General features: G+C 41.9%; 1 protein-coding gene across 1 annotated transcript; it reads left to right on the top strand.

Annotated features, from left to right (window-relative positions):
* Nucleotides 1-8,322: 8,322 nt before the first annotated feature.
* Nucleotides 8,323-11,173, top strand: LOC113106087 (low choriolytic enzyme-like). The gene is made up of 9 exons (XM_026267661.1): nucleotides 8,323-8,403; nucleotides 8,525-8,555; nucleotides 8,670-8,714; nucleotides 8,856-9,008; nucleotides 9,085-9,202; nucleotides 9,309-9,487; nucleotides 9,911-9,992; nucleotides 10,146-10,267; nucleotides 10,461-11,173. Exons 1-9 carry the CDS (start codon nucleotides 8,335-8,337, stop codon nucleotides 10,463-10,465), a joined length of 804 nt encoding a protein of 267 aa, XP_026123446.1. The 5' UTR covers nucleotides 8,323-8,334; the 3' UTR covers nucleotides 10,466-11,173.
* Nucleotides 11,174-11,642: the final 469 nt, after the last annotated feature.

Genomic DNA, 11,642 nt, shown 5'->3' with positions numbered 1-11,642 from the left:
GAGGAAATTTTAAGGTATTTGGGTCCTCTTCCTCCCTGCATGCAGATCAGGTTGACTTCTTAGTCTCAGGGTCCAGCATTACACGAGGGTGGGGACCTTGGTGCTTAAGAAAGTGATACCTCCTAGCTGTCCAGGTGTGCTATTGGATGTCAGGCTCCGGCTTGTGTTAGGGCTGAAACTGCACCATCTGTGCAGGTTGCTGTATGGACGTTGCCTTGGGGCGGCTTGAAACAGTCACAGTCCTGGGGCGCTTAAATAGGAAATGACACAGTCTTTGCAACGTCTTTTGGGCCTCAGTAAAGTGCTCAGTGAAGCTGTCCAAGACAGGGCCAAAAAGTCCCTAGGGGGAAACTAGGGAATCGAGGAGGCCATCTTTTTGGTGTCCCTGATGTCAAGTCAAGTTGGTAAGTCAAGTTTAGCTATAGGTGGCACTCCAGCACCAACAGGCTAGCCATTGCCTTGCCCACTTGTGTCGTTGCCTTGATAGCATGTAGTAGTGATGGGCTCGTTTGACTCAGCTCACTGAAAAGAGCCGGCTCTTTTGGCTCACAAACGGCTCTTTAAAAAATAATAATGTTTTGACTATTATAGATGTAAAAACAATTCTAATTAAATTATTAAATGAAATCATACTCACAATGTCTCACAATTTCTTTAAAAATGAATTGATTTGTTATGAAAAAAGAATACTACATTTGCATTTAAATTACAACTTTTTAATGTATAGAAACAACAACATTGCTTCACAGTTGGGTGCACAGTTCGCATATGCCAGTGTAGGCTGTGCGTATAACCGGCTTTATGTGAGAACTGGGTGAAGGAGGAGCTGGAAGCAAGTGCGAGTATAAACACTTAAACAAACAAACTGGAACGGTAAACAAACAAACTGGAACACAAACAACGCTGGGAAGGAGATACAGTCCGAGATGGTGGAGGGAAGTGATGAGTCCAGATGGCGGTGGTGAGTTGGCAGCAGGAGAGGGTGGCACAAGAACTGCAGGGAAGCGAGCCGAAGGTAAGTCGTGATGCATGTGGTGGTTGTGAAGAGTGGACGAGGTTCCGGGGGAAGACACGGACATCCAATAACGCAGAACACAACAGAAAGCAAAGCACGGTTAAAGACATGAAACAACGCTCTCACAAACACAAGACGTGAGACAAGCCATTATATAGAGAGGGTTATGAGTGATAGCTGCTGCTGATGACAATTAACGGAGACGCCCACAAACTAATCAGTGCAGACCCGTAACACACAGACTTCATCCACAAAGTGCAAAACCCAGAGATCACGGTTTACCAACCGTGACAGTACCCCCCCCCCCCTCTAAGAACGCCTCCTGGAGTTCCCAGAAGTGCCCACCTATTGATTGTAATCATCAATAAGGGAGTGATCCAGTATGTCCCTTGCAGGTACCCAACTCCTCTCCTCCGGACCGTAACCTTCCCAGTCCACCAGGTACTGGAATCCTCGCCCCCTCCGTCTCGAGTTCAGAATACAATTAACCGAATATGTTGGTTCTCCATCTACGAGACGCGGCGGCAGTGGAACCAGAGTAGGCAGATTAATCGGTGCATTGGACACATGAAAGGTGCATTGGACACATGAAAGGCGGGATGTATCCTCCTGTACGCTGGAGGTAGTTTGAGGCGGACTGTCACCAAACTAATGATCTTGGTCATAGTAAACGGGCCAATAAATTTGGGAGCTAATTTTTTAGATACGGATCGCAGAGGAATGTTATTGGTAGAAAGTAGGGCTGGGACAACGCGTCGAGGTCATCGATGACGTTGACGCAAAAAATACGTTGACCCAAAATATGCGCATCGATTCGTCGACCTGTTTTTAATTCTCTAAAAAACGTTTGCAAAACGTTTACCTTATGTGTGCTGAATATACGCGATGGCCGGATCAACATTCTGTTCAACGTTATATAACCAATCCAGGGGTTTTTCTGCAGTGTCCTTTTTTTTTGGCGGCTGTCAAAGCCTTATTTGATCGGTAGTGATGTAGAATAGAATGACTGCTGAGCCTGTCAGGGCGCGTACGAGAGAGAGCCCCGGCTGCGCTCGCACACTCACAGTCTTCAAACAACACGAGCGCTTCTTGCTCTCTCTCTCCCTTGTGCATATTAATCAAAATCATGAAACAGAATAGGAAAAGGGCGACAAAGTTTCATGCTCACAGTCTTCAAACTACACGAGCTCTGTCTTGCTCTCTCTCTCTCTCCCTCGTGCATATTAACCAAAATCATTAGACATGATAGAAGCAGGGCAGAACGCAATGACAGGCTGCTGGCTCCCACTGTTCATTTTTATTTGTTTTTGGTTTTTTTTGGAAAAGCACTCTCTGTATTAGCTTAAAGCCCTCAAGTTTACATTGGTTACTGTATTCTTTCAATTGCTCTAAACAAGTATTTTGGGTGAACTTTTTTTATTGAATGCTAGATATCAAGTTGTTGTTATTTTCATCTGAAAGAATAACTTTTTTTCAGTAAACTAGGCCCTATGTGTTCAGTAAGCTTGTTTCAGTAAGCTATATGTTTTCAAGGTTTTATTGAATGCTATCTCTATACAAGTGCAAAGTAATGCATTCTTAGTCAGTCTTTTATTTTGTAATTTTAAGAGCAATAAACATATATAGCAATGATAAGGAATTCATGTTTTTTTTCATTCAGATATGTAAATCAAAAAATCGAAATCGAATCGGTCTAAAAAAAATTAATCGTTACATTAATCGATGCATCGAAAAAATAATCGCTAGATTAATCGTTTAAAAAATAATAGTTTATCCCAGCCCTAGTAGAAAGCCACACTTTTTGACCCACGACGTAAATGGGAATCTTTGACCGATGGCAATCAGCCTTGTCCTTAGTGCGCTCCCTCACCCGGAGCAGAGTCTCGCGGGCTCTGGTCCAGGTGCGGTGGCACCTCTGGACAAACACATGAGCAGAGAGGACCGCGACTTCAGATTCCAGACTGGGAAAAACTGGTGGCTGGTAACCTAAGCTGCACTGAAATGGAGAAAGGCCCGTGGCTGACACTGGTAACGATTTGTTACCGTCATGCCATTAGAGGGCAGGAGGGTGGTAACAAAATCTAGTGCGATGTGGGACCAGGGTCTCGAAGGGACAAACAGCGGTTGAAGAAGCCCATCAGGAGGTCGGTTAGATGACTTACCACTGGCACAAACTGAGCAAGCCAAAACAAAATCGTGGACATCACGAGCCATAAGTGGCCACCAGAATCGTTGTTTAACTAACCCATTGGTTCAGCTTATCCCTGGATGACAAGCAACATTAGAGCAGTGACCCCACTGAATGACTTCGGACCTTAACTCCTCCGGCACAAATAAACAATTCAGTGGACAACCGGGCGGAGGTGTTACCCCTTCTAAGGCCGTCTTGACCTTCGACTCGACCTCCCATACGAGTGCTGAGACAGCTACTTTCTCAGGTAAAATACACTCGGGAGTCACCAGGCAGGCGGAGGGATCAAAAGACGTGATAAAGAATCGGGTTTGACATTTTTGGAACCTGGGCGGTACGATAGAGTAAAATCAAAATGACAGAAAAAAATTGCCCACCGAGCTTGCCCGGAATTGAGTCTTTTGGCAGTTCTAATATACTCTAAATTCTTATGATCGGTCCAAACAATGAAAGGTACCTCTGAACCTTCCAACCAGTGACGCCACTCCTCTAAAGCTAATTTGACAGCCAACAATTCTCTGTTACCAATGTCATAGTTGCGTTCAGCAGGAGATAAGCGATGGGAGAAAAACGCGCATGGATGCATCTTATCGTCCAATGCAGCACGTTGGGACAGCACTGCTCCTACCCCCACCTCTGATGTATTGACCTCCACCACGAACTGACGTGTGGGATCAGGGGCCACAAGGATGGGAGCCGGCTTTTGAGGTTAGTCCGACCACCTGAACGGAGTACTGGGGGAGGTCAAGGTCGTCAGAGTTGAAGCTAGTTGGCTGAAATTGCGAATGAAACGCCGATAGAAATTGGCGAACCCCGGAAACCGCTGTAGGGCCTTACGGGAATCTGGAGATGGCCCATCTATCACAGCCTTAACCTTGTCAGGGTCCATACTTATTCCCTCGGATGAGACGATATACCCTAGGAAGGGAACAAACTGTGCATGGAATACGTCATTAACGAGTGCTTGGAAAACCCCTGGTGAGTTGGAGAGCCCGAACGGCATCACCAAGTATTCAAAGTGCCCTCTGGGGGTGTTAAAGGCGGTTTTCCATTCATCCCCCTTCCTGATGTGGACCAAATGATAAGCATTACGTAAATCCAGTATTGTGAATACGGATGCTCCCTGTAACCTCTCAAAAGCTGAAGACATTAGTGGCAAAGGATAGGTGTTCTTTATCGTAATTTTGTTCAGCTCTCGGTAGTCAATACAAGGTCGCAGAGAACCATCCTTCTTACCCACAAAAAAGAATCCCACCCCCGCTGGAGAAGAGGAAGGGCAGATGAACCTCGATGCCAAGGAATCAGAAATGTATTTCTCCATGGCCTCCCTCTCCGGAATAGAAAGAGAGTATAGTTTGCCTTTAGGCGGAGACTTACCTAGCACTAAATCTATCGCACAGTCGTAGGGACGATGCGGAGGAAGAGAAGCACCACGAGACTTAATGAACACCTCCTTCAGGTCCAGGTACTCTGTGGGCACGTTTGATAACACCATGTTCTCTTTCTGAAATACAGAAACAGGCACAACAGGACAAGCAGAAACCAGACAAGACTCATAACAACTTTCACTCCACAATGTGAGAGTGTTGGAACCCCAATCCACTTGTGGATTATGTTTGATTAACCAGGGGTGACCTAAAACAATGGGAGCTATGCAGGAGTCCATGAGGAAAAAGGATATGGTTTCACAGTGGTTACCTGATGTGGGCAGAGTGATGGGTTCCGTATAGTGGGTGACGTGTGGCAGTTCCTGGCCGTTGAGTGCGGTGACATGGATGGGCTGAGAAATAGGAAGGACAGGCTTGTTCAAGTGACGTGCAATGATAAAGTCAATGAAATTACCTTCGGCTCCAGAATCCAGAAGGGCGTGACAGTGGTGAGTGTGATTCTCCCACCGCAGTTTCACCGGAAGGAGAGTCGATGATGTAGTTGAGGACTTCCCGGCGGAGATCCCACCTGATAGTAGCCTCATCTTTACTACCGGGCTGGCTTTTTTCACCGGGCAGGAATAGATGGAGTGTTCCGAGCCACCGCAGTATAAACACAGTCCTTGGGACCTCCGCCACTCTCTCTCCCTCCGGGACAGCCGAGCTCTACCCACCTGCATGGGTTCGCGGTCATCGACGGGACCGACCGCGTTCTCTCGACTCGAGCGCCCCCTTTCTGGAGAGATGGGATGGTGTGTAGGACTGACTTGTCTACCGAGGCAGTTAATCCGAGCATCAACTCGAAGAGCCAGGTCGATTAACACTAGAACTGCCATGACGGTCTAAATGACCGTTTTGAAATGTATATGTACAATAACTTTGTTGAATAAAAAAATACAATCTTGCTGGTTTGTGACTTTTCCTAAAAGTGTTTCTATTTTTACTTACAATAGATTTTATATAAATTACATAAAAGGCAAAAAAAATATGAGCATTTCTACCTATTAAAGCCATAACGGTCATATTGACCGCTCTAAATCTCGCACGATTCTATTGTTCTTTCCCGCGGTTTATTGTCTCTGTCAGCTTCACCAGTACTATTAGCATATGCTCATTTGATTATAAATACAAATTCTTGGACTACAAATTATTATTGCCTTTTAAAAAATAAATTTATAAAGAGTTTATAGGGAGCGTTTAGAAAATGTCTAATACAAATAATAGAATGAAGAGAAATATGACTTTTGCCATGGCCTTGGAAATGCTTCACAATCTGGACAGTGATGACTCTGATGCAGGGGCACTGTCTGAGGTGGAAAGTGACAGCGACCTTTCCTGGGTGCAAGACAACAGTTCATCCTCATCAGAGAGTGAGTCAGAGTCCGTAAAAAGGAAAAAGAGGCGGTTACCTTCCTCGGAGATTAGGGAACCAGATGGGAAAAAGTAAGCGCGAGTTGCCCCCCTCCGCAAAAGAGCAAGCGGAGTTGTATAACACAAAAGTGCTAAAATGTGCGGATGCGACGCTCACGATATACCAGGGAAAGCCGAGGAAGAATGTGTGCATTTTGAGCTCCGTGCACACAAGCGTGGGCATCACCGATGGGCCGAAAGCAAAGCCGGAGTCTGTGACCTATTACAACAACACCAAGTATGGGGTGGATGTCCTAGATCAGATGGCACGGGCATACTCTGTGAAAGGCGCTACGCGTAGATGGCCAGTGGCTGTATTTTACAACATCCTCGACCTTGCTGGAATCAGTGCCCACATCCTCTTCAAGGAGTGCACCAGCAGCAAAATTGCCCGGAGGAAGTTCCTGCTGCGACTGCCAGAGGAGCTGAGAGCGGAGTTCATGGAGGGAAAAAGGGCAGCATCGCAGTTGACACAAGGTCCCAACCAAAAAAATCAACCCCCGCAACTGACACCAAAACGGAGACAGTGCCAGGTGCGGAGAATCTGCAGACAAAATAAAACGCACGACACCTGCTGCAAATGCCACAAACCCGTGTGTGGAAATTGTGCGAGAAGAACAGAAGTAACTTGTGTTGACTGTGAATCTTAAATAGCCGAGCACGATATAGATTTATTTAATATAGAATTTGTAGCATAATTGTTTTATGGTTCCAAACTTCGTTCGTGACTCTTTTTAACTTTAGAGCTGCTTGTTTCCAGCTTATGTTCTGTGTTATAATGTATCATAAATGTTGTAACATTTTTTTTTCATAATCAAATAGATCATTTTAAATGTTATTTTGTTGTTCTGAGTTATGTAAAATAAATACAGAGAAATACTGAATATGCAATAATTACATTTTACTATGAAATGATGCGAATATTTCTAAATTTATAATTATCATTTTTAACTAAATAAAGAATGTAAATGTTGGTGTTATTTGTTTTTTTTAAAAGATATCCTAACACAGTTAATACATTAATCTCTCATTTGGGCAATTTATTTAGAGATTATAGCGTTTATAATATAGCGGTCAAAATGACCGCTCACGGCTGTTCTAGTAGTTTTGGAATTCTGGCGCTTCTAGTGTTAATCCGTTGAGTGTGGGGGACATCTAGAGGAGGTAGATCTCCTTCTGAACACGGTCGGCCAGCACATGCAGGAATCGATCCCACTGCGCCGCCTCGTTCCACTGGCATGCGGCCGCCAGGGTGCAGAACAGGATTGAACAGTCCGTGACCGAAGATCTTCCCTGTCGCAGGTCTGAGAGCTGGTGGGCGGCTTCCCTGCTGGCTGCGGCTCGATCGAAGACCTGTTTCATCTCATCTGAGAGGGTGTGGAACGAGGCGCAACATGGATGTTGGTTCTCCCACACCGCCGTCCCCCATAAGGCAGCTTTGCCAGATAATAAAGTTAGTGTAAATGCATCCTTGGACTCCTCGGTCGCGAAGGTGCGGGGCTGTAAAGCAAAGTGCATGGAACACTTGTTAAGAAAAGTCTTGCAGAAATTTGTCTCACCGAAATAATTCTCTGGCGCCGGAAGTTGCGGCTCTGGCCGGAAGTGGTCCTGGAAGGGCTCCCGGGGGACGGGCGGCGCAGGCGGTGTGATGGGCGCAGTGGGAGAGGTGGGCTGATGCTGCTGCACGGTTGTTGACAAGCAGACGGAGGTTCTTTTGTTTTAAAATCTCTGCATAATCAAGCCCCATCATATCTTCCAGGGGCAATTTCTAATTATAAACAAAACAGGTCCCTAAAATCCAGTAATCTTAGCCTCCTCTCTGTTCCTAGTTCAAGGTTCTATTGTAGAGGCGATTGAGCCTTCACTGTTGCTATTCCTAGTCTATGAACTAGAACTAGTTTGACCAATTAGCAGTTAACCATGGGGTAATCATTCTGGTATTTTTGATTCAACCTAGACTAATTTAAGTTTTTATGTAACCAAAAACCCCAGAGCAGCATTATCTGAACACACAGTGGTTGAGGCGGACCAGAAGAGTGCTTAATACACTTGGGCACAATGGCAGTTGTTGCCTAATGGTTAGAGAGTCTGATTGTACCCCAGAGGCTGAGCAAGGCACTAAACCCCCAAAACTGCTCTCAATTGCTCTGCTTTTGAACTACGTGGTAATTTGGCAATTGATTCGTGAAAGCTGAGTTACAGCAAAGAAAAAGGAAGTTAAGACTCTCAGGGGTGTATATATAACCTCCAGCTCTGTTTCACCCAGAACAGTTTTTCAGAAGGCTCTCATCATGTACCTATTAGTGGTGGTCCTTTCTCTGCTGCTGAGCTCTGTTCCCGCTCAGAGTCGTCCTGTTGAGGTGAGAACAGATAAAATTGAAATGGAAAAATATATCATCAGCAGCAGCTTTTTTTCTGTTGGGAAAAGCTTTTCATTTTTATGAAGATTTTGACATACATGTGTTTAAAATCCATCAATAGGATTTAATTGAAAAGATCTCCGGGAAGATGGGTAAGATGATCAAGAGAAAAAAAAAAGATAATAATTCTTTATTTTTAATTGTTATATTTTAGTGTTTTATTGTTAATTTACTTATTCATGTCTCTGGTAACATCACTGAGAAAGATGACATGCCAGTGTCAACTATAATTGAAACCAACAAACATGCAGGTAAGAGTATGCAAGATATGATAGTATATGTATCTTTTTTTTGTAGCAGTTGTTGGCAAAATCCTCTTCATCCTATTTATTCAATTAAATTATCAGTGTCAATAGACTGAATGATTTTGTGCATTATACTGAACCACACAGGACAGCGAGTGGATGGGCCCTTGATCACGTTTGGAGACATCGCCATATCAACAGGGTTCAAGAATGCAGATCCGTGCACAGCTCGTGGATGCAAATGGGAGAGAAGCAGAAATGGATTAGTCTATGTGCCCTACGTGATCTCCAACCAGTACTGTAAGTGACGGTCACTAATTCTGATATTATCTCATCAGTGTCACATGATCTTTTTAATAGTTTACCCCTGCCACAGCTCCAGATGAACTACAAGTGATTAAACAAGGCTTGCAGTCCTTTGCGGATGTGTCCTGCATTCGATTCGTACCACATGAAGGGCAGAGGCACTTTCTCTACATAATGTCTGATTCTGGGTAAATCTTTTAATTTAGAACTCCTTTCTGTCCTAAAGTAGTTAATGTGCTTTCCCAAAACATAAATATACAACCTCATTGCTGATATGTTATGTGTGATTTACAGTTGCTATTCATATTTGGGGCGTCAAAAAGAAGTACAGGTTGTTTCCCTCGAGCGTGATGGGTGTGTCTATCACAGTACTGTTCAACACGAGCTCCTTCATGCTCTCGGGTTCCATCATGAACAGAACCGCAGCGACCGCGACAAACACATCAAAATCCTTTTAAAGAACATTGAACCTGGTATTTTTCTTTAGAAAAAACATGATAAAATAAAATGGTTACAATTTATTTTATACAATATATATCTACTAGCTCTCATCAGAGTGTTGGTATGATATTAGGAGACTGGTAGTGTTCGGGTTAGAATAAGTTAAAACTTACTTGCAAATTTACTGATAGTAGAATGTCTGTTGGGCCACCATCTCAATAAAGAGATCTGAGAGAAAGTTGACGTAGGAGCAACGTTAGTTATTGTCAACTGAATATTCAAAAGTGACCATCAACATCAAGTGTTACCAATAGAACAAAGAATAAGAAAATAAAAACGCATAGTTCATGGCATGTTACATCTAGTCAAAATAATTGCAGTCTAGATTAAAAGTCACTGTGTATTTATTTGCTTTACATATAAAGTGTTTAACACTTTTCTGCGCACTTTAACAGAAGAGGAGTATAATTTTGAGAAAACAGAAACCAATAATCTGGCAACCCCCTATGACTATGACTCTGTGATGCACTATACAAGGTAAGTGTTCCTACAGCTCAGTGAAAATTAAAATTGTCTTTGTATTTATTTTATTTATTCCATTTGTGTGTATGTGTGTGTGTGTGTGTGTGTGTGTGTGTGTTGGGGGGGGGGGGTGCTGAAAACATAATTTTCAGTTGTGTGTGATTTTAGGGACGCTTTCTCTAAGAACAACGAGCCAACCATGATTCCCATTCCTGATAATAATGTTGTGATCGGGGAAGCTCAAAAAATGAGCCGCAATGACATCCTGCGCATTAACAGACTCTACTGCAGTACGTTAAGACTTTACTGCTATTTAAATTAAAACAGCATTTTGTGATTATTTGCTGAAAACCCCACCTTAGACCACCATGAATTTACACACAACAATTATTGTAACTCTTATCACAACAACGTCTTGTCTGTCTTTTCATGTTCAATGTTTATTACTGGTATTATTCATTATTTATTTATATTATTTCACAGGTTGAACTGCTGCCAGGCTGCAGGAAGGATTTGTTTGCTGATATTATTAATCTTTTCATCTTCGCATTCATCATTCACATATCTTTTTTTTTTTGCACATCACAGTTTCAAATGATTTTTCGCTTTCTATCTTTTAAAAATTAAACAACTTTTTCAATCAGACACCTCTTAGTTACTATCAGAGGCTTGTGAAACACCAAGGGTCCTTTTATGTTTTTTTTTCTTTTTCTTTTTTTACTTTTTCAACTTAAGTTAGGTTGCCATATTTGAAAATACAAAATGTTGCACATATAATATTGTATCAAATTGTGTACCGGCATAAAACATGAGTAATTTTTTAACATGATGTATTATATATGATGAAAATTAAGGATAACATTCATAACAAAGATAAAAAAGGAAAGTCTGCAACAACAGAATAAAGGTAGTCAACATAAAAAGTCTTTATTGAAAATAAATCTTGAAATCAGCCCTAAAATGGGTGTATTGGGTACACTGTAAAAAAATTATGCCTTTAAAGCTGCGGTAGGTAACTTTTGACGCTCTTTTTTTATTATTTTTTTAAATTTTTTATTTATTTATTTTTATTTAGATAAATGACTTACAAACATAAATTCCAGCAAATCAACATACAACTGTAATGTTTCACAAGACAAATATCACACCTTTAGACAAAATGACAAGACATAACAACAACAGCAAAAAAAAAAAAAAAAAAAAGTAAAAAAATAAAATAAAATAAATAAAAAAAGAAAAAGTAAACCGCATATTACCTCCTTTTTTCTAATTAGACATTCTATATATATATATAAATTTTGTGAACACAAAGGGGACATTACAGTATCAAAAACTCCTCCATAAATTTTTACAAAATTCCGTTCTTTTTATTTTTAACTAACTTTAACGATTTCTTTAGCGATTCCATCTCGATTAAGAATAGACTACATTTAGGTATGCATTTTGCAAATTTTTGTTTATGGATGTAATATTTACCACGCAGGATATAAAAGTTCACCACATGTTCAAACATTTTGCTTCTATGTGTGAAAGAACATATAACATCTTTTAGAGATAATTTATAATTCACCTTTCTTGGGGCAAAAAGAAAAAAACTAAAGTCAGACCAAAATTTTAAAGACACATCTCAATTGTAAAACAAATGAGCCAAGTCTTCCTCGTGTA

This window comes from Carassius auratus, chromosome 7, assembly GCF_003368295.1.
Source record: "Carassius auratus strain Wakin chromosome 7, ASM336829v1, whole genome shotgun sequence".
NCBI lineage: Eukaryota > Metazoa > Chordata > Actinopteri > Cypriniformes > Cyprinidae > Carassius > Carassius auratus.
The sequence above is the reverse complement of the archived record's forward strand: the minus strand, read 5'-3'. Positions and strand labels throughout refer to the sequence as shown.

What these genes read in the sequence shown, in the direction of transcription:
- LOC113106087 (XM_026267661.1), top strand. Translation starts at nt 8,335, where the DNA reads ATGTACCTATTAGTGGTGGTCCTTTCTCTGCTGCTGAGCTCTGTTCCC. An exon ending in CGTGATCTCCAACCAGTACT is followed by an intron (nt 9,009 to 9,084) that starts GTAAGTGACGGT and finishes CCCCTGCCACAG; the next exon opens with CTCCAGATGAACTACAAGTG. An exon ending in TACATAATGTCTGATTCTGG is followed by an intron (nt 9,203 to 9,308) that starts GTAAATCTTTTA and finishes TGTGATTTACAG; the next exon opens with TTGCTATTCATATTTGGGGC.